Source organism: Microtus pennsylvanicus, chromosome 2 (assembly GCF_037038515.1).
Source record: "Microtus pennsylvanicus isolate mMicPen1 chromosome 2, mMicPen1.hap1, whole genome shotgun sequence".
Lineage (NCBI taxonomy): Eukaryota > Metazoa > Chordata > Mammalia > Rodentia > Cricetidae > Microtus > Microtus pennsylvanicus.
Window position 1 is genome coordinate 65,154,099 of NC_134580.1, and position 22,299 is coordinate 65,176,397.

The 22,299-nt window shown below is 46.3% G+C and overlaps 1 protein-coding gene across 2 annotated transcripts in view; it reads right to left on the reverse strand.

The window, feature by feature from the left end:
- The window catches only part of Matn2 (matrilin 2), a 112,947-nt gene that overhangs the window by 39,824 nt on the left and 50,824 nt on the right, over nucleotides 1-22,299 (reverse strand). For both annotated transcript variants that reach the window (XM_075961220.1, XM_075961218.1), the window contains exons 4-5: nucleotides 18,573-18,695; nucleotides 2,525-2,647 (exon numbers count right to left, since the gene is read on the reverse strand). In XM_075961220.1, coding sequence (XP_075817335.1) covers nucleotides 2,525-2,647; nucleotides 18,573-18,695 — 246 coding nt within the window. The remainder of the gene's footprint in view (nucleotides 1-2,524; nucleotides 2,648-18,572; nucleotides 18,696-22,299) is intronic.

Below are 22,299 nucleotides of genomic sequence, written 5' to 3' on the forward strand. Positions count from 1 at the left end.
TAGGTTCTTGCTTGCTCATCTGTCCGATGGATACTCTTCTTTCTATATGCAGATCTTCTAGGCTAGACCCTCAGATGTTTCTTCTCTACCTTTTTCCTCCGGGGGTTCTATGATTGCCTGGGCTCCCAACACAGCCCCATGGAACAGCAATTGACTTTTGAAAATTCTGACTCCCTAACTGAGGGTACTAGTTACAGAGATCTGCCCGCTCGTCTCATGGTCTGCTTCCCCCAGAGGCTTAGTCAGTGGCTGTCAAGGATAGCTGTGAAGATGGTAATGCCAGGATCATCAGAGGGACGAGACCGGGGTCACATTAGGATACACAGTTTCTCCTGCTTGACCGCCTAATACAGGCAAGACATTCTTGGCATTTTGGTTGTGAGCCTAGCCTTTAACGGCTGAGCTATCCCTCCAGCCCAGCACATTCTCATACACTTAGAAGCATTAGCAGGGGAAACCACCCGTCTTGGATGAATATGGCCAGCATGACTTCTGGCAAACACAGTGTGTTCTCGCTCATTCTTTCAGCTCCTCAGCAAATGTCAAATTCCAAACTTACAGCACAATCCTGAGAGACACAAAGATTCTCTACTACACTAGGACAATTAGGCAATTATTCGATAATACGGAGAGAACTGGGTTCCCCACCACCCTCCAGTTTCCCAACCTCCCATGGACTGGCCTCCTCCTCGTCTATCCCCTGGGACTCCCACAAGCTCTTAGTTTATGCTGTGTCTTTCCCCACTCAGTCAATCAGAACTGTGTTCCCGACACCTTAATGCTTATCCCCATCCTTCCTCACAAAGGCCCCATTCTCCACCTTTTTTATTTTTTTAATTTTTCAGTTCACAAAGTTTCTACTTATGTAACATCAGAAAGGGGCAAAAAAAAAATCCAGCTGATAAAAATAAACAGTATAACTTCTTGTTCATCATGGACCAAGGTTTTATAGTAGACACTTCTAGGGGAAGTATGGTAGAAATGCGATGAATTATTAACAGTGATTTTCTCATCTTTAAGTATCAGTTTTACAATAAAAAATAATCAAACAAAATAATAAGTACTGGTGGTTATGTGTTGGCTTCTTTTTTAATGATGGCCAACAGAACATCCTGCCGCTCGGTCACGGTCGCCACCAGCAAATTACCGCCTCCCCCCCACCCCCCATAAATAGCTTTAGGACTCAGTACTCAGTAAACCAGTTCCATTCGCTGATCTCTGATGAGGGGAGTTTTCAAACCTTCCAGTATGGAAAACAAAGTCACATTACTCTCATTACTCCCATGTAAATAGCAAGTGATCTTTTTTTTTTTTTTTGTCTTTCATACCCCTAACTAATAACCAGGGCATGCTGGGAAATATGCATTCAAAATGCGGAGGGGAACAAGGAATGAAGGGATACAACATGGTCTCTGGAAGCAACGGGATATAGAACAGAGAAGCAAGACTTGGTCAAGAATCTCCGTTCACTCCGTCCAGCTCATTGAACACCTGGCATTTACCTACCATTTCTTGCTCTAATGATGAATGAGACCAGGCAAGGGAATTGCAGCTAATCAGGAAGGGGCTTCATACATCTTAGGGGTTTGCTGGTCTGCTCTGCAAGCGCTCAGGAAAACTCTACCCCATCTCATCAGTGTGGAGATGCCAAATGGGGAGGGCGTTCAACTATGAGCTGTGCCTGCAGCTCCGAGCACTTCATAGAGAGCCCTTCCCTGGCTCTCAAGGCTGTTTATTTTCTGTGACCTTGATGTCAATACAGACCGTTGGGCCTTTCTCTGAACTGCAGGTCCAAAATGAGGGATAAGGCTACCAGGTCTTTCAGGTACTGCATAGCACCCCTGCCCGTCACCAAGTAAATTTCATATATAACACTTGAGCTATATAGTTAGGTCCCCAAACTACGTTCTAAATCCACCTTGCTTGTTGGTGGAAGTTTCTGTCCCACCCACCAGTTTCCAAATAACCAACACAGAGGTTTAACATTAATTATAAATGCTCAGGCTTGTTACTACCTAACTCTTACATTTGAATTAACCCATATGTCTTCACCATGTGGGTCATGGCTGTTACCTCATTTTGTACACATCCTGCTTACTCTGCAGCTGGCTGATATCCCCCTGACTCTTTCCCTCTTCCTCCCAGTATTCTCATTTTGGCTATTCAGCCCATACTTTTTGCCTAGCTACCAGTTACTCAGCGTTCTACTAAACCAATTCGAGAGGCAATTCTTTATGGTGTACAAAGGGCGTATTGCACAGCACTGTCCCTTACAAGCAGTGATGTAACAGGCAATTATATTTACATAGACTGTCATAAGCATGCCTTATGTCAAGGGTCTGAAATAAGCAAATACTGACCTCAAGCAAAAACGAAGTCTTTAAAGTTCAGTTCTGCCTAAAAACTAAACCACAGCACTGACTGCTTCGTTAGAACCTAAAGGACCGTTTGGGCCTCGTGCATGCTGCTCTCCTTCTGTGCTTCTGTGTCCTTTCTCAGCACGCGTGACTGGAGAGACACCTACCTGTGCATCGCTTCCCATCCTCGGCCAGGCTGTAGCCGCTGTAGCACTGGCAGACAAAGGAACCCGGCAGATTCACGCATAGCTGCTCACAGCCGTGGTCCTCTGAGGCACACAGATCCTGGACTGAGGCAAAGTTGAACCATTAGCACACAGCTCAGGAGCAGAAGTTCTCCTGGCCCACAGCAACTCAACTCTATAGCACTTACTACAGTAACCTCAAATAACATTGCACATTTTAATACATTATTGTAGAAGACTGAGGGGCAAAATACATAAAAGGAAGCTCCTCCTGTAGTCCTACTACCCAGAGCAACCATTGCTGACACTGTATCCATGTTAGTGTATATAAAAACATTTTCCTTATTTTTGTTTTTGAAGACAGGTTTCTCTGTGTAGTCCTGGCTCTCCTGGAACTCATTCTGTAGACCAGGCTGGCCTAGAACTCAGAAACTTGCCTGCTTCTGCCTCTGGAGTGCCTGGATTAAAGGCATGCACCACCCACTGCCCCGCTGATAAAACCATTTTCAAAGTTGGAATTATCTAAAAATTCATGAAATAATTTTAATTAAAATCAATTTTGTATTTTCCTGTGGTCATGAAAACCACTTTGAGCATGATTTTGAGGGCTCATGAGAGCTGAGTTGTGAGCGAGAGCTTCTACTTGCTCCCATAATGTACCATTCCTAGGTTTTGGGCAAATGCAGCTTCACCAGCATACAGGAGGTGACTTTGTCTTGTTTGACCCTTGACATCATGCAGAAAAGGCAGCCAAAGGAGCTACAGACTCACCACTCAGCGGATGTGGTGGTTTGGGTACAAATGGCCCCCGTGGGCCCACAGATTTGATGCTTGGTCATAAGGAGTGGCACTATGAGGAGGTGTGGCCTTGTTGGAGAAAGCACATCACTGGGGTGGGCTTTGGGGTTTCAAATGCTCAAGCCAGGCCCAATGCTCTCTCTTCCTGCTGCCTGTCAATCAAGATGTAGGACTCTCAGCTCCTTCTCCAGCACCGTGTTGTCATGCTTCTCAACATGACAATAATGGACTTAACTTTTAAATTTTAAGCCAGTTCCAATTAGTGTTTTCCTTTATAAGAGTTGCTGGGTCATGGTACTGCTTCATAGCATCAGAACATAAGACACATGGCAAGTTGTAAGTACAACCTCAATCCCCTGGTCCCACCAGCCTTTCCTCTACCCATCTGACTACAGGAGGGGTCTTCATGCACTCAAACTCATTCATTCCTCACACTGGGTGAGGAAAATGGCGAAGCCAATGCCATGGGAGGAGCTAAAGACGGTTACAGGGAACTGCGGAGAGGAGACTCTTCATGCCCTTGTTTGAGTCAACTAGCCACCACGTATCCACAAAGTGCTGAGCTAACTCGTCCTGGGCATGCAGTGTGGGAATGCGCGTATGGGCATGCGTGTCCTGCTATGGGTGTAGGAATGTGTAAGAGGATGGCAAGGTTAAAGGCACCTTCAACCCAACTCTGACTCAGCCTCTCCTTGGCACATGTGGGCAGACATGATGGTGCTGTTTCCTGGCAAGGAGGCTGCTCAGAGGCCGTGAAATGACTAGCTCTACCCACAATCCTGCCATTAAAACCAGAGAAAGTCAGGGAGCATTAAAGGGACTGGAGATATTAAAGGGATTGGAGATATTAAAGGGAAGTTCCTTTGGTTAAAAAGTGTCACTACATCAAGGGTGATAAAATTCAGTTATTCAGAAAGCTCTGTTAGTCCCTGACTCTCACTTATACTTAAAAAAAAGTCTATATTATTTAAACTAAGGTTGATTTTAATTTTAGCCATGTGTCTGTTTGCATGTGCTCACAAGCACAGCTGCTTGTGGGTTTCAGTCCTCTGGAGCTGGTATTGCAGGCCATTGGGAGCCACCTGACACGGTGCTGGGAACTGAACTCAGGTCCTCTGCTGACACTCAGTGCTCAGCCGCCTCTCCAGCCTCATCATTCTTCCTTGTTAAAATATCTTTTATTGCCAGGCAGTGGCAGTGCCTGCCTTTAATCCTATTAATCCCAGCACTCGGGAGGCAGAGGCAGGTGGATCTCTGTGAGTTCAAAACCAGCCTGGTCTACAGCGTGAGTTTCAGCACAGTGAGAGCTGTTACACAGAAAAATCCTGTCTCTAAAAGCCAAATACGTTTTATAAAATCTGACCTCTGACAATCTCATACATGCAATGCTTCCTGATTACTCCCACTCCTCCCCCTCCAATCAGCCCCTTTCCACACTCACAGCCGTGTGTTCTATTTGGTGCCCCACTGAGTTTACCCAGGGTGTCTGTGAAACCCTGGAGTTTGGAAATATCCATTAGAGCCTGGGGGTGATGTTACCACGGATATACAACTAAAGAAAATGACAGTCCCTCCCTGAGAATCCATCAGAAGGCAACAGCCCAGGAAGGAAGGGCAGGGCCCATAAGTCCCTCCTGGATCTGTGATTAACTCTGCCTGATGGTAGGATGTCTTGTGCAGGCTGCCACGGCTGCTGTAAGAGCGTGATTGCAGTAGTGGCTGCTGTCCCCTGGGGACAGCATTCTGCAGCCCTTTGCCCTGTATTTTGGCTCTTACATTCTTTCTGCTCCCTGTTCTGTGATAGTCCCTGGGCCTCAGAGGGGGTGTCGTAAAAACCTTGTTTAGGGATAAGCCCTCAACTGTCACTCATTCTCAGCACTGTGGACATCCATGAGTCTACACTTGGTATCGTTCATGGCAAAAGCAGCTTCTCTAACAGCTATAGTTGGCTGTCACCTCCAAGGGGCTGGGGAGATGGCTCGGTCTGTGAAGCTCTTGTCTTGGCAGCACAAAGACCTGCATTTGATCCCCAGAACCCCACATAAAAAGCCAAGCCTGGTGCCATCCTGGCAGTGAGACAGGAGGTAGAGATGGGACAGCTAGCACTCCCTGTGAGCTGGCCTCGTCCCCTTGGTGAAGACACGGGCTAGTGACGGACCCTCGAGCAAAAGGTGCACAGTGCCCAAAGAATGACAAGGAAGGTGTCCTCTGACCTCCATAAGCATCACACACATGTGCAGGCACACACGCGTGCACACACACAGGAACACACATAAATAAGTAATATCACCTACATGGTCTTCGAATTTTGTATTGTGCTTTTGGATAAACGTATTAAGTTGGTGATAAGATAAAAAAAAAAAACTGATCTGGGGCTGGAGAGATGGCTCAGCGGTTAAGAGCATTGCGTGCTCTTCCAAAGGAGCTGAGTTCGATTCCCAGCAACCACATGGTGGCTCACAACCATCTGTAATGAGGTCTGGTGTCCTCTTCTAGCCTGCAGGCATATATGCAAACAGAATATTGTATTCATACTAAATAAATATTTTAAAAAACTGATCTGACTCAGAATTTCCATTAAATAAATTGAGCACTTTTTCACTTTTTATTTTTATGGATGTTTGTCTGCATGTATGTCTGTGCACCACGTCCATGCATGTAGTGCCCATGACCAGAAGAAAGTATCAGGTCCTCTAGAACCAGGGTTACAACAGTCATAAGCAGTCATGTGGGTGCTGGAAGTCAAACCCAGATGCTCTGGAAGAGCAGTCAGTATATTCTTTGCCATTGAGTCATCTCTCCTTAAAACAAAAACAAAGCCAGGCGGTGGTGGCACATGCCTTTAGTCCCAGCAATGGGGAGGCAGAGGCAGGTGGATATCTGCAAGTTCAATGCCAGCCTGGTCTACAAAGCAAGTTTCAGAACAGCCAGTTCTGTTACATAGAGAAAGCCTATCTCAAACAACTCTCAAACAAACAAACAAAACAAACAAACTAATTAATCAATTAATTAAATTACATCTATACTAGTACATATTAAAATGATGAGGTCTAAGAAGAAGAATGAAGCCTGAGGGGCCGTGCTGATATGGAGGACAGGGTTGGCAGTTGTATTCTACTCTGGGAGTTCCCTGGCAAGTGGCAGACGAGGCTGGGAGGGATCACAGACACCAGATGGCTGAGAACCCTCCAGTAGCACAAGGAGCCAAACTCTCCTCAACAGACGACAGGGCCACACTCAAGGGGGACACCAGCGACTCCATCCAAACTGTGTTTTGTGTCTGTCAGCATCTGTCACAGATATTCTCAGCTCTGGCAATCTCGTCTGACTTCCAGCCCGGCACGATGAAAACTATGCAATGTGGCCCTGAGTCCCAGGCTTTGGGGTGCCTCTTGCTGTGAGGAGCTTGAGCTGTGAAGGGCTTTTGGGCTCCCACGCTGGCTGTCAGTACACTCCTGTGCTCTTCCTCCCTGGCATGTAGCATATTAATGGTAGATGTGTTCATGCAGTGATGCGGTCTCTGTCTCCCTTACTAGACTCTAAGTCCCTCTGCAGGTGGCCAGCTCTCTGCACTGCTGCTGGGGAAACCAGCTTCCTGCTCACTGGCAACAGCTGTCTCTAAGCCATTTCTGCAGGGAGGCAGGAATTCCTGCAGCCCCTCACTCTACCCAAGTGTCACCAGGTCCCCAGGTCCCCCTAGAATCCCTGCTAACCATGAAAAGCAAGTAGGGGTGGGAATGAGGGCTTTTATTCATTTACGTACAGTTGCCTGGCTTAAAAATTCTTAAGAAGAGCTTTTAGAAAAACAGGAGAAAAATTAGCATATTATAAAAGCCCCACCCAAGACAGAGTTCTCTGTGTAATAGCTCTGGCTGTCCTGGAACTCACTTTGTAGACCATGCCAACCTCAAACTCACAAAGATCTCCCTGCCTGCCTCTGTCTCCCGAGTGCTGGATTTAAGGCATGTGCCTACACCGCCCAGCACAAAAGAACCTTTTGAAAGTTGTATTTCGAAGCCAAATCCTAGCACAGGGTGGGCAGAAGCAGGTAGATCTCTGTGAGGTCGGCCTGAATTCTTTCTGGACAGGCTGGGACTCTGCAAAATCCAGGTTATTACTGTGTGACACCGTCTATCGAAGCAGAAGGGTCTTAATCCAACTGCCTATTAGAACTTTCTGGACCTCTTCTAAAGACACTGATGCTGGGGCTCTAAGATGCTCAGGCAGCAGAGCACCTGCTGGGCAAACTTGAGGACCTGAGTTCAATGCTAGGCAATGTGAAATGTCCAGGGGCTTGCAATCCCAGCACTGCAGAGACAGAGACAGGAAGCATGTGGTGTTTGTGATTTCAGCACTACAGAGACAGAGATGGGTGGATCCTTGGACTCACCAGTGGGCCAGCCTGCTGTGGAACAATCCTTCTCTGCACTAAAATACGTATTACTTTCATTGGTTAATAAAAAGCTGTCAGTCCGGTAGTTGGGCAGGAAGTTAGGCTGGGAAGCCAAACTGAAAATGATGGGAAGAAGGAAGGCAGAGTCAGGAGAGATGCCAGCCAGATGCTGAGCAATCAGGACGTGTAAGAAACGAGGTCACAAGCCTTGAGCCACGTGGTAAAGCGTAGATAGAAATATGGGTTAATTTAAGTGTAGGAGTTAGCTGGTAACAAGCCTGAACTATCGGTCAAGTATTTATAATTCATATTCAGTCTTTGAGCTGATTATTTGGGACTGGGTGGTCAGGACAGAAAATGTCCATTCACACCAGCCTAGCCTGACTGGTAAGATCCAGGTCTCAGTGAGACTTTGTCGGGGGCAAAGAGGAAAAGGAAAGAAAAGGAAAGGAAGGCAAGGTGAATGGTTCCCATGAAGAATACATGAGGTCGGCTTCTGGCACATGAACACATGCTCGCATGCCCCATGCTCTCTCCTGATGCCAAGACACACCCCTTCCGTTAAACCTGAATGCCAGGGGCAGTAGGATTTTGGCAGTAGTGTTTGTTAAACATCCTTAACGTCCCCAGAGCGCAGCAGGTGAGAATCACTGAGCCCATGGACAAAAGTCCCCATGATCCTCTGGCGTGGGAGGTACTCAGTCTCCTAATTGGACCTGTGACTCCACAGCTCAGCTTTCTCTCTGCAACAGCTCCCAACCACAGGGTGATGGCAGCCACCATTGTATCCTCTCCAGCCACACATGAGAATGTGGTAGGACCAGGAAGGATCATAGCTCTCATTCCCAAAGAATTGTCCCAGGAAAGCGAGCTCGCCAGTTGGCACTATGCGGCTTTTTCTTTCATACTGTTTTTAGGATGTCGGGATTTATGGCCATGAGTGATTTGTCCTGACCCAAGGGAGACCACTGGGGGATTAATCTAATTAAACAAAGAGAAAGGAATAAAATGGAAACTGGGTTCTAACAAAATGACTTCTTGTTTTCCTGGCAGTGGTCACTTCCATTTGAAAAGAAAATGCAGATGTTTTTGGATAATTCCTTATGCTTTTAAAAAAACAACTTTTTTTTTTTAACCCCCTTCCTCACAGTCTGGGTGGACTTCACTGAAGGATGATAAAAACAACTCAGGGGCATGGGAGAGGCTGTGTTATCCAAGCACAGCCTCCAGCGTCCTCTCTGGTGACCCCAGTTACGGCTGTGACTTGTTGAGCGTCATCTCTCCCAGGAGCCTACTCAAAGCCTTCTTCCTCCGGGTCCTGCAGCCATCACTGTTCACTTCTGGTGCTGGGAGGCTGGCGCACATCTGCTGACCCATGGGAGCGTGAGCTGGTCTATGGATCTGATTCCTCAGAGCCCCTATACTCTCCCTGGGCGTGCGCTTCATGACGGAAGGGACACTAACAAAGATCCAATGCCCTGCCTTTCAACTAAGATGTTCCTTTTTGTTTGTTTGTTTTTGTTTTTGTTTTTTTTTGAGACAGGGTTTCTCTGTGGCTTTGGAGCCTGTCCGGAAACTAGCTCTGTAGACCAGGCTGGTCTCGAACTCACAGAGATCCGCCTGCCTCTGCCTCCCGAATGCTGGGATTAAAGGCGTGCGCCACCACTGCCTGGCAACTAAGATGTTCCTAACTCCCCAAGGCCCTTTCCTCGAACAGAAATGAGATCCTGGGAAGATGAGAAAGAGGAAAATGAAAGTCTCCATATCTCCATGCCTCTCCTCACACTCAGCACCACGCACTCCTGTTCCTGAGGACAAGGGCATACAAGCACCTATCTCTAATTTCAGATACCAGAAAGACTGTCACGACAGGTGGGAATCTGTGTCTAGCTGTCTGCTACATGCCTTGTAGCCATTATGGCCCCTGACACATTGGAGTTGCTGAACAAGTACTTGTCAGGTAGGTAAATAAATCCACATCTATGTCACAAACACAGACTTGTTGGGTGTTTCTATCTTATTCTTATTACCTGGGTTATAAGTTCAGTGAGGGACAGGACCAACACTAAAAAGTGTGGGCGTCCCTGTGTGTGGGCGTCCCTGTGTGTAGGCGTCCCCGTGGTGTGTGGATTGTACCCTTAGTTTGACCTTTGATATCCCTTTCAGATTAGCAGAGGATGCCACAGAAACTTGGAAGTCATGGGTGTTCCCTCCTTCTGTGCCCTTGAGAGCCAATCAACTCTTTGGTACTTGTGACATTTGAAAGAGAATGGCTACTAATAGGTGTGGCTGTGTTGGAGGAAGTGTGTCACTGTGGGGGTGGGCTTTAGGGTCTCCTTTACTCAAGCTACGCTCAGTGTAACAGACTCCTCGGGGTGCTTGTGGATCAAGAAGTCGACCTCTTATCTCCTCCAGCACTATGTCTGCCTGCACACAGTCCCGTTTCCCGCCATGATGATAATAGACTAAATCTCTGAACTGTAAGCCAGCCCCAATTAAATGTTTTCCTTTATAAGAGTTGTCATGGTTATGGTGTCTCTTCATAGCAATAGAAACCCTAAGACGGTACTCTTGGCTACTGTTACTTATCTCCCCTGCCAAGAGGAGCCAGGATCAGCTCAACGATCATGGCAATCTGCTCCCTGACCTTCTGGTGTCTATGCCAGCCTACCCGGACAATCTGCACTGCTTCTCCTCTGCCTACCATGCTTATCGGCTTCCTGCTGCTCTAGTATGACCTACAAACTGACGTGAGGCAGAGTACCACATTTCTTAGCCCACGCTGCTCGATTGCTCCTGCTGCACCATATTGTCCTCTTTATCCCACAAATCAAGCGTTCTCTTGCCCAGGACTTCTGCACGTGCCTTTCTTTTTACCTCAGATGCTCACACTCCTCCTTGCCTGCTTTTTGCCTACCTGACTCTTATGTACCCTTTAGGACACATCTGAAAGTATATTTTCCAAGGGGACTTCGGTTGCCATTAGTTAAGTCCTTCCTTATAGTCTCCCTCTGCCGTTTTCACCACGATGATAATTTAATGCTTAATTTGTCAGCGACGTGACTCCATCCTGCCTATCACACAAGGGCAGACACATTCTCGCGAGTATTCATTTGACTCAGGACTCTAGCTCAGTCATCTAGCATGGCACCTGACATGTTCGTGAATGACAGAATCAGTCTCCTTGTTCATTCAGGAAAATTTTCATTGCATAAGGAAAACAATAGTGAATCAAACAGACCAAGAAAATAAAAGATCCCTACCATCACAAGCTGAGAGTCTAGTAAGGAATTCATTGGTGTGTTGGAGTTAGCTCATCCAGAACAATTAACGGGTCTTTCTTCCCAACTCTGCATCCATGGAGCTATCCCGGCAGCTTGAAATGGCCATGGTGGGAGTGTTTACACCAAGGAAGCCTTTCTGTCTAGAAAGACAGTTGTGAAACACCGACCAGCACATCACTGACGAGGGATCAACAGCACTATCTCGCAAGGGACTCAGAAGTGTTTAAGGAATATTGCTTTAAACAACGTGATGGAAGCAGTGGTCTTGCTGAGGTGGCTTTGTGTAGAGACCCGAAGAGACAATGTGGAAACAGCCATGCGGGGGGTCACCACGGGAGCACGGCAGTTAAGTCTCTTCGGGGAGGCAAGGGGGTGACTATCATCTTTGGAAGCAAACCTGGCCCTAGCTGGGACACTTCAGCAAATGCCCTTCGAGAAACAGTTTTCAGGAAGACGTAAAATTACCGAGTGTCGAAAGCACCGTCTATACAGAGTTTAAGGAGGTAATAACAGATGGAGAAGCATGAGGCCCAGAGCGGGCATACCAAACGCCAGCCTCCTCATTTCCTGTCTCAAGGCAGGGTAGAGAAAGGTCTGCATGACACAGGCATGACCTTGAAAACAAGATTTGCCCAAGTCGCAATTCCATCAAGACAGTTTCATTTTATTGGGCACTTAGGGACGCTTCAGACATAGATTATTACATTTACGAATATTTTAAAAGTATCTTTGGCTAAGTTCTGTTGGCTAAATGGATCAGATACAGCAACATTGGCGTTTTGGAGCACATAATAAAGGATTTGGCCAAATCCAAGCTCCACCTCGCTGGGGGCAACTATGCGCACCCAGCTTCGGTCAGCAAAACTAGCTGTCTCTCACCCGTCCTGGAGCACTGCAAAGGCAGGTGAGATCAATTAGTAAGGGCGTGCTCGCTGCGAGCCCCAAGACTGTGCTGAAATGCGTCCACGGAGTCTCCCCAGAGGGTCACATACACCCTGGGTTTAATTTTCCCTTCATTCATATCCAGATCTCAGTGTTGGGTCGCAGCCCAGAGAACTCGGGATGTGCTTGTCTGTGCCTCGGAGGAGGGGAGCCTGAGGCAGAGGCTGTGGCTGCTTGGCTCAGGCCACCACCCAGGGCTTAATCAAAGGGCTTTTGTAGACGTTTCAGAGAGGTAGACAAGCCACAGCGCATGCCCCAATGACAGCTTAATTTCTCCTTTGGGGTTAAAGCAAATGAACACCTTCACTAAGGCACTCCAGGGTTTTGGTTTTTTGTTGTTTTTTTTTTTTAATAGTTCCTCCTTTTATTTAACCCAAGATGCAGACGTCAGAAACTGTTTAGCACAGCAAGAGAGGGGAGAGAGCTACCACAGATGGGATTCCACTTCTCTGGCAACATGGGGGTCTCTGCCTGCCTCGACCAAAGGCTCACCCCTTTGTAGAGATCTACAAAGGCAAGTCAGATCCAAGCCCACATTTTGGGGACCATCCCCTTCCTTTCAGCCTTCCTGAAAGCACTAATCTTATTTTGACAGCTGCAGTTTGGGTTTTAAGACTCAACAGTAAATATGAGTCATCAGCCTTGTGCTTCTCTCTGCTGAAAGAAACAAAATGAACCCAAAGTCGCTGAGAAAATAAAGCTGCCCTCTCTGGCAAGCCCCAGCTGGACCTGCGCCTTTCTCCCCAGAGCCCTATTTTGGGTTTCTTTGGGGTTAGGAAAGTAAGGATAAGGGGAGGTCTCCAAAACAAAATACTAAAACCCCAGCAAGGGGCTAGAGAGATGGCCCAGAGATTAAGAACAGCCAGTGCTGTTTCAGAGGACCTGGGTTCGACTCCCAGTATCCCCATAGTGGCTCACAAACAGCTCTGATTCCAGTTCCGGGAGACTTAGTGCTCCCTTCTGGCATCCACAAGCACCAAGCACACAAAACTCCCACAGACATAGGCAACATACATACATATACATTCATATACATACATATACATCAAAGGGGAAAAAAGACCCTGACTGAAGTAATCAATGAAATAATATTTCGTCATGTGAAGGTGGTGCTTTTTACTTTCCAAAGTTATTACATCATTCTGGGTCTTAATACACACACACACACACACACACACACTGAGCTTCCTAATGGGAGTAAAATGTCTAGGTCCAAGGGCTTCAAGATGGAATAGAAATTAGAGTTCACAGGTGGCTTGTGGGCCCTGCTGGGAGGTCCTGACTTAGCCAGGTCTAGGCAGGGCAGGGAGACAGCCAGGGGACCACACTTGTGGAAGCTGGAGTCTGGTGCCTGTGGAGACTGCTATGCAGAGAAGTAGCTCAAGGTTCAGGCTCGTCTCCCCGTGTGTGGAATTCTTTCAAAACTAGGATTGCTTTGTGTTTGGTCAGTTCAGTTCTCCCAGAGGACTTTTTCGCCCCAGATTTCTTGTTTCAACTCTGTGCCTGGAGACAGCCAGAGGCACAGACAGCATGGCACGGCCTCTAAACTCAGGGCTCAGCAGCTAGGATTAGGAAGATGGGCTGCAGGGGTTTACCCTTCTCAGCAAGTGTTCTGAGCATACACAGGTGGGTCACTTCTGCGGCTGATGCCTTGCTCTCTTGCCCGTCGTGTGTGTGTGTGTGTGTGTGTGTGTGTGTGTGTCATGTTCATGCTTCCGTTCCTGTCCCTTCCCCTGCCTGTGTGTGTGTCTGTCTGTCTGTCTGTCATGTTCATGCTTCTGCTCTTGTTCCTTCCCCTGCCTCTGTCTGTCTGTCTGTCTGTCATGTTCACTCTTCTGCTCTTGTTCCTTCCCCTGCCTGTGTGTGTGTGTGTGTGTGTCATGTTCAGACATGTGAACTGCTCCAGCACTTACTCCTCACCTTCCACACACACCCTTCTTCCTCTAGGGTTCTCTGGTCAATCACCACCAACAAGCATGTCCAGTCTGGGTTTTCCCTTGAGCAAACATCTTCCTTCTCTAGGCACCTGTATGGCTTAGCTCCCAGACTCCAGTTTGCTCTCAAAACCATGTTTCTCTGTGGGGAAATCTGCCAGTCTCAATGCTACCACCTACCCACCCACCCACCCTGCTTCATGTAACAAAGACCTCCTTAGGACAAACTGGCTGTGGCCTAGCTAATTCTGCAGGAATAAGGGATGCACAGTGAACTGGAACTGCATGGAAGGGGAGGGGGGGATATGGGAAGCTAAATTTTAGTTTAAGTTTCACAAATACAAGAGAAATGCCCAGTAAGAGAGCCCGCCCACAGAAAGGAGCCCACAGGGAAAGAAGTGAATGACATCCTTGAGCCATTCTCTGCCTTCTAGTGCAGAGCATACATTAATGTCAGAGCCAACTGTGATTTTAATATGCAGGACTAATTGCAACTTTGCCCTCGACACACATGTTCGGCTCCTTCAGTCACCAAGGACACAGTTGGAACTCAGTTCGAATTTCCAACTGCTCCATCCTGTGTCCCAGCTCACACATTCATTGTTGGAGGAAGTGTATCACTGGGAGCTGAGCTGAGGTTTCAAAAGCCCATGCCATTCTGGTTTTTCTTTTGTTTTCCTGGACAATGATCTTTCTTTATACTTTAACATAAAGACATAGATGGGGGCTGGAGAGGTGGCTCAGAGGTTAGGAGCACCGACTGCTCTTCCAGAGGTCCTGAGTTCAATTCCCAGCAACCACATGGTGGCTCACAACCATCTGTAATGAGATCTGGTGTCCTCTTCTGGCATGTAAACATACATGGAAGGAATGTGTATATATAATAAATAAATAAATAAAAAGACATAGAGTCACTTCTACAGCATGGAAAAATTGTGTCAGGAACATTTCTCAAGAATAAAAGCAACATAATGCCTTTGGTATGGGTCCTGAGACAGAAACAAAAGCAAATCCATATACAAAGTTTATATTTTTCTGACAAATGAGATTTTATAAATGTTGCCTTTTCATTCACTTCCGCATAAAATAATGACCCAAAGGAGAAGGAAATTTTTTCTTTCACATTTAAGTCAGAGGGGCAACCCTTTTCACCAAGATGGTACTGAAAGTGAAGGAGGGAGCTCCTGCCCTTCCCAAATCTAAAGCTGAAGTGAAGAAGCCAAGAAGAAAACCAAGAAGGCAGTGCTGAAAGACATCCACAGCCACAAAAAGAAGATCCACATGTCACACGTCACCCACCTTCTGGTGGCCCAAGACACCGAGGCTCTGGAGGCAGCCCAAATGCCCTCCAAGAAAGAACGCACCCAGGAGAGACAAGCTTGACCACTATGCCATCATCAAAATCCCCCCGCCCACTGAGTGAATGAAGTAAGCAACTTGTTTGCCTGTGCCTGCAGCTGCTCGGAGCACGAGACCCTCACGAGTTCCTGATGGCAGGGGAGTGGGCTCTGGTGGGTTTTACAGATGAAAATCCCAAGAGCTGGGGCATGGCTACCAGTTAAAGATTCCTATACAAGCTTCCCTGGAGCACAATAAAGTTGGCATTCTTGTTTTAAGGATGACCCGTGTCCCCGTGTCTCTGTATGTATATGTTTAAATCTCCAGCCCCTTTCTCGGCTTGCAAACAGTCCCATAGTGCAGGCATTACACCGAGTCACACTTCAGCTCCCCTACTTTTCCAGGCCCTCACTGCCCAAGGTTTTGGGACCTTGAGGGGCAAGAGCAATAGGAACTTCTGCCTATTGATGCAAACCTGTAATTCCAGTGCTCAGGAGGATGGAGAGTTCTAGCTTCACTCACAGAGTGAAACCATGTTTCAGAAAAGAGAAGAGGCTGGAGAGATTATTTAGAGGGTAAGAAGACTTGCGTTCACTTCCCAGAACCCATATTAGGTAACTCACAATCACCTGCTCATTGGAATAATACCTTTGGCCTCTATGACACAGATACACCAATAATTACAAATAACAGTAAGCTTTTGGGAAGAGGAGCCGGAAGGGGAGGAAGAAGAAGGGGCTGAAGAGAAGGCTCAGCATTTAGAGCACTTGTTCTTGCAGGAGACCCAAGTTTGATTCTCAGAACCCACTTGGCAGCTCACAACCATCTGGAACTTCAGTTCCAGAGGATCTGACTCCCTCTTCTGGCCTCCGTAGATACTGCATGCATATGGTGCACAGACCTTAATGTAGGTAAAACACCCATACACAAACATAAAATAAATAAATCATTTTGTAAAAAAAAGAACCAAGAGAGCCAGGCAGTGGTGGCACACACCTTTAGTCCCAACAACTGGTTTATAGAGTGAGTTCCAGGGCAGCCAGGGTTGTTACACAGAGACCCCTGTCTTAAAAAACAAAAAATAAATAAAAAAAAAACCCTGACATCATTATAACATCACCTTCATGATGATTTTGGCCTTGCCTCCCTTTTGTAGCTATCATGGGAAGAAATACCATAAAAGGAGAGCCAGTCCATCATGATCTGGGGAGGAGTCATCCCATAACTATGATATTTATCTCATAAATATTTTAAAACACTTTAAGAACACAATAAAGAACTCATTAGGATGCCCTTTGCCTTTGGGAAGCCCAGTCCAATGAAATACTCTTTGGAATATTTCTTTTTCTTTGCTAAATAAATTTCTGCTTAAGTTGAAAAAAAAAGAACAACGAGAAAACCTGGACTTGCAGAGTCAGAAACTCTGAGGACTCTGGGAATTGCTTTCTGAATCGCTCCTGAAGCTCCTGTCCCTCCTTTACCTGGGATGTCCCTGCTCCTTCTCCTAAGCATCTGTGTAAAGCCCAGGGAGTTCCTGCTTCAAGTTCTTAGATGCTGCTGCCCTAGCAAAGGCCGACTTCAGTGCTTTCCTTTTTCCCTAAGGCTGAAGGCAAGGACATCAGGACCTAAAATGGACCAAGGCAGGACTGAGGAAGGACAGCTCTTTAGCTCTGTCTGTCGTCCATCCGTCCATTCATCCATCTACCTACCTACCTATTGGTGTCTTACTTAAGGTTTTTATTGCAGTGAAGAGACACCATGACCATGGCATACTCTTATAAAGAAAGCATTTAATTGGGGTGGCTCACTTACAGATTCGGAGGTTCAGTCCACTATCATCATGAAGGGGAGCATGGCAGAGGTGGTGCTGGAGCTGAGAGTACTACATCTTGCAGGCAACAGGAAGACAACTGAAAGTCACGCTGAGGGAAGCTTGAGCAAGAGACCTCAAAGCTGCCACCACAGTGACACACTTTCTCCAGCAGGCCACACCTCCTAATGGTGCCACTCCCTTTGGGGGTCATGTTCTTCCAAACCACCACAATTGGTGTCAGGGCTCATCTGGCATGTTTAAGCCAGCCCCGGGCTCCCAGACACTGCAGCTTTCCAGATCCCTGACAAGTATAGGTCACGAGACACAGAATGTTTTATGCTCCTCAGGGGAGGGGAGGGAGAGAGTGGGCAAGGTGTCCGGATGCACCTGAAGGTGACCAAGAGATGTTCCAGTTGTCTGGTGAGCAGTGTGGGATGATTCTAGATGATCCTTCCTCTGCTCGTCAGTAGATTTTATTAAACCAATGAGAATTTGCTGTGACCGAGTTTTGCTGTAGAACCCGAGGAAGTGTCAGAGGTTCCAGTAAAACATGGTGGTGGCTCCAACTGAGTCCTGGGACCCCAGAGGAGCCTACGAGCTTTCGGGGACCCAGAGCAGAGAGCCCAGCAGATAGGCCCTAGTATTAGAGGACAGGGAGGTCCTTCCATCAACCCCTCAGTGCTGAAGCTAAGAAGTGAGAAGGAAAGTGGAAACTGTGGTTTGGCTTTATAAATGCAGCGCTAATTACAGCCATTTGTGCAAACTGCTTTCCATTAGTGCTTGATAGCGTGCCATGTGGTATAATAACAGTTCTGCATTGCATGAACTACACGTCAGACCTAGCGGAGCTGTTTGCTTCCTTGCAGCCAATCTTCTCAGGCCTCGTGTGCCTAGTCCAGGCTTTGTGGTTAAAAGCACTGGCTACACATACAACGTAGGGAGAATAATAATTATAATAATAAAGGGCGTACACTCATTGTACAGTTAATTCTATCCTTGAAGAGCTAGGGTACCTCCTGCTTGCTTAAATTATATTGTCTAGTTTCGGGAGTCAGGCCAGAGAAGAACAATATAAATTCTTTTTGTATCTGTCCTTTTTTAAATTAGGAGAACAATAAAATGTCTATCACTGAAGCAGCCAGATTCTGCTCACCTCTAAAACGAGTGTGCAGAATCACTCCCAGCTGAGGTTAATCACATCTTAAGTCCATGCCTTGGGAAGAAGATAAAACAGAGAAACAGCTCCTTAGGGCCCAGCTAATAAAGCCAGGACGGAAAGACACTTGGCCCGCTTCCACCAAGAGGCAGCACAGACGTGAAAGACTATTCTGAGACAGTATGTTCCAACCTTTCACACGCTGCCTGGCGGCCTGCTCTGACTGGGCTTAGGCACCATGATGGTAGGGTGAGCGGAACTCCCAGAAAATACACAAGCTGCTTCTTGCCTCGAGGAGGTGGAACTGTGCGTGAGTAAGACGCACCTAGCTAAAGAGCAAGCAACACTGACACATCCGCCAAGCGGCCTTACTTCTGCAAGTCTTCTGGTCCGCGTTGAGAATGTACCCTTGCTTGCACCTGCAGGTGTACGAGCCGGGTGTGTTGATGCAGAAGTGGGCACAGTTGTGTTCCAAGACACTGCACATGTGGACCGCTGCAAAAGAAGACGGAGAAAGTGAACAGAGACGCCTTTCCTTGGCTTCGTTCTATCCAGCAAATGTGCTTTGGGAGCCCGTGAAGGAGAGGGCTGAACCCAAGAGAAGCAAACTGGAGTCCCTGTCAGCAGGGAGGGTCACTGTCTCAGGATGACAAGACACATCCTGATAAATGTGCCAGCAATGAATAAACAAAGGACCATGCCGGCTGAAAGGGGAAGAGCTGGACTATATGAAATCATTGATATCTGTTTGATTTTGGACCTACAAATACAGAAATTTCAGATTCAATTTATTTATTAAAGATTTATTTATTTATTATGTATAGAGTATCCTGCCTGCATGTAGGCCTGCAAGCCAGAAGAAGGCATCTGATCTCATTACAGATGGTTGTAAGCCACCATGTGGTTGCTGGGAATTGAACTCAGGACCTCTGGAAGAGCAGCCAGTGCTCTTAACCTCTGAGTCATCTCTTCAGCCCTCAGCTTCAATTGAATAACACCATTTGACAGGCAGAAACATCAGAATTCTGATTCCAGAATGCAACATGCAACCTTGAATAGGCAGAAGTGGAGGGGATGAGGGAAAGCTACTGATTAAATAAAGATGTATTAAAGCACCCACAATCTCCCAAGATCATAAAATCTTAGAACAATGTACTTTTAAATCCATATTAAGTATAAAGAAAATTTGGAATAACAATGCATTTAAATGCTTCATAATGTCAAGGTAACTGTGTTTTAATTTTAAATATTTCTGCATTTAGTTTCTTAAAGTACCTAAGCTTCAGACACATAGATTCTTATGTAAGTCTTCCTGGAGCTCATACAATTCTTGTTGTTTGTTAACATCTCCATTTATGACTTTTATTAATCTAGTATAACTTGAGCATATTTAAAATGAACAGGCATTGGTGTTAACAGAACACATTACGTAAGTGTTCTCATAAACAAAAGATGTCCAAATGAGAAAATAGCCTTCTCAAGCTTATACAATATAGGGAACTTTGAGGAGCAGTCCTGTGTTTATCTGGTAGATAGGGAGTAGTCCATCTTAGCTACACACACCTCTTGCATCTAAGTAGGAAATGTCATGGCCAAGTGTGTTGTCTAGTTATGTTAATGTGACACATGCTAGGGTCACTTGGGAGGAGTGAACCTCAGCTGAGAAAATGCCCCCCCACCAGATTGGCCTGTGGAGTATTTTCTTATGGCTGAGTGATCTGAGGGCCCATCTCTGAGGAAGGAAGAGAGGGACGGAGGGAGGGACGGAGGGACGGAGGGAGGGAGGGAATGAAGAAAGGAAAGAAGGAAGGGCCAATCTCTGAGGGAGGAAGGGAGGGAAGGAAGGAAGGAGGAAGGGAGGGAGGGAAGGAAGGAAGGGAGAAAGGGAGGGAGAGAGGGAGGGAAGGAAGGAAGAAAGGAAAGAAGGAAGGAAGGAAGGAAGGAAGGAAGGAAGGAAGGAAGGAAGGAAGGAGGAAAAGAAGGCCAGCTGAGCCATAAGGAGCAAGCCAGTAAACAGCACTCTGCTTCCGTTTCTGCCTCCAGGTTCCTGCCCTGTCTTCCCTCAGTGATGGATCTTGACCCAAGAGTTGTAACCTGCCTTTGGTCATGGTGTTTTACCACAACAATAGAAACTCTAAGACAGCAATATATGAGCTAGGGGAATGAGACTTTTATAACAGTGTAATTTAGAACATACTGTTCTGAGCTAAGGGCTGTGTTTTAGCCCCTGTTAGGATACAAATCACATAAGGGAAGCTGTAAGCTAAATTCAATTATTTTTACTACAGGCAGAAATGGGTGACCTTTTTGTGACCCTGAGAAAATTTTAATCTCTTTATATTAAATGAAGATAAACATCGCATCAACCTCCTAAGGGTCTTGCGAGGGTTAACTGAACTTAGAGTGGCCAGCACAGATCTCAGTGCCTGGGGAATACTTAATACCTATTAACCATTTCATAGCAAAGGAAAAGTATCAGGGTGGGTTTTTTTAGGGTGTCTTTTATTCTATGAGTATGAGTGTTTTGCAGACATGCATGTCTGTGTACCACACGTGTGCCTGATGCCTGAGGAGGCCAGAAGAAGGCATCTAGTCCTCTAGAACTGGGGTTACAGATGGTTGGGAACTGCCACGGCGAGCTGGGAATTGAACCAAGGTCCTCTGGAAGAGCAGTCAGTACTGCTAACTGCTGGGCCATCTGTCTCTCAAAGTATCACAGTGTTTTATTTTACATATTTATTTACATTTGGGAACATCATATATACTTCTATCTCTAGCTATTGACTTGGGTTTTCAGTCAACATTAATCACAAATTCTATCTGTGTTGACTCAACCACTGTATTTTTACAGAATCCAAAATGTGCTTTAATTTCAAAGACATTAACATGAGAGGCCATATAACTTGACCCTCATTATTCACGGATTCCATATCTGTGAATTCGCCTATCACTGAAGGGTCCTTTTAACCCCAGATCAATGCAGCTCTTTCACGAGCAGCATTGAGTGCCGGGAGGTGACAACTGTATGTCTCCTGATCTGGACAGACTTGGCTGGGCTGGACAAGGTAGCATTGCTTCATAACAAATGGTTCTCATATTCCAGGCAGCAGTGAACTTTTTACGTTTTTGTGGGTTTTGTAGGTAATTTTCCTGTTTGAAATGACCAAGTACAAAAAAAGCTATAATATGCCCTTTTGGGGAAATGAATATATTAAAATATTTCAATCTAGAATGCACTGTTTTAAACAAAGTTTCAGTCGTTCGGTTTTACCAATGAAGACTCGGGAGCAAAACGCTGGGAGGAAAGGCGGATAGCGATGAAAGCACCCAGCTGTCCTTCCTCCTCTGTCACCCTCAAACCTCTTCTCCCTCCTACTGTCTCAGCAGAAGTCTCTTGAAACTCAATGTCCCTCCCTTCTACTTCCTGTGTGTCTCTCTAGCCATCCTCCTGACACCCGCTTTATGGTTTTTTTCTTAATAATCTTCCTGCTAACTGGTTGCTTGCTCCACCTCTTGACCGATGGTTGACTTTATTTAATCCTGTTTACAATATTCAAGCAGAAAGCTCTTGGATTAAAGGTGTGTGCTAGGGCTGAGTCACACCACAACTAGAAAGAGGTTTTCCAGTAAATAAAGCAATCTCAGGGTTCACAGAGTGATCAAATATCCTGCACTAAGAATGTGTCAGGGCCATTGCTGGCCATGAGCCCAAGGTTAGTGAGTCAACTATAGCATTAAATTTGTTGTCTCCAAATGGATTATATATTGACCAGCTGACAAAAATGTCAGGTGACCAGAGGCACACTGCAACCAATCCTGCCCGTACTTTGCATAAGAGAAATAATTCCATATTCATTAATTCGGTGTTTCAGTAACTTCACAGAGCAAAATCACCTTGGACGATGAAAACCAGCTCTAGCCTAGATTTCATCTCCCACAAGAGCTCCAACATACCCTTTGTGATTGCAATCAAACCAACTGACTCTAGCCGGACTCTGCTTGCCTTATCCATTGGCCCCATGGCCATTTCTCATTTTACTTAGACATTTACCTGTTGGTCAGCACGGGGAGGTTTCTAATCTTTCACTTTTACAGTGCT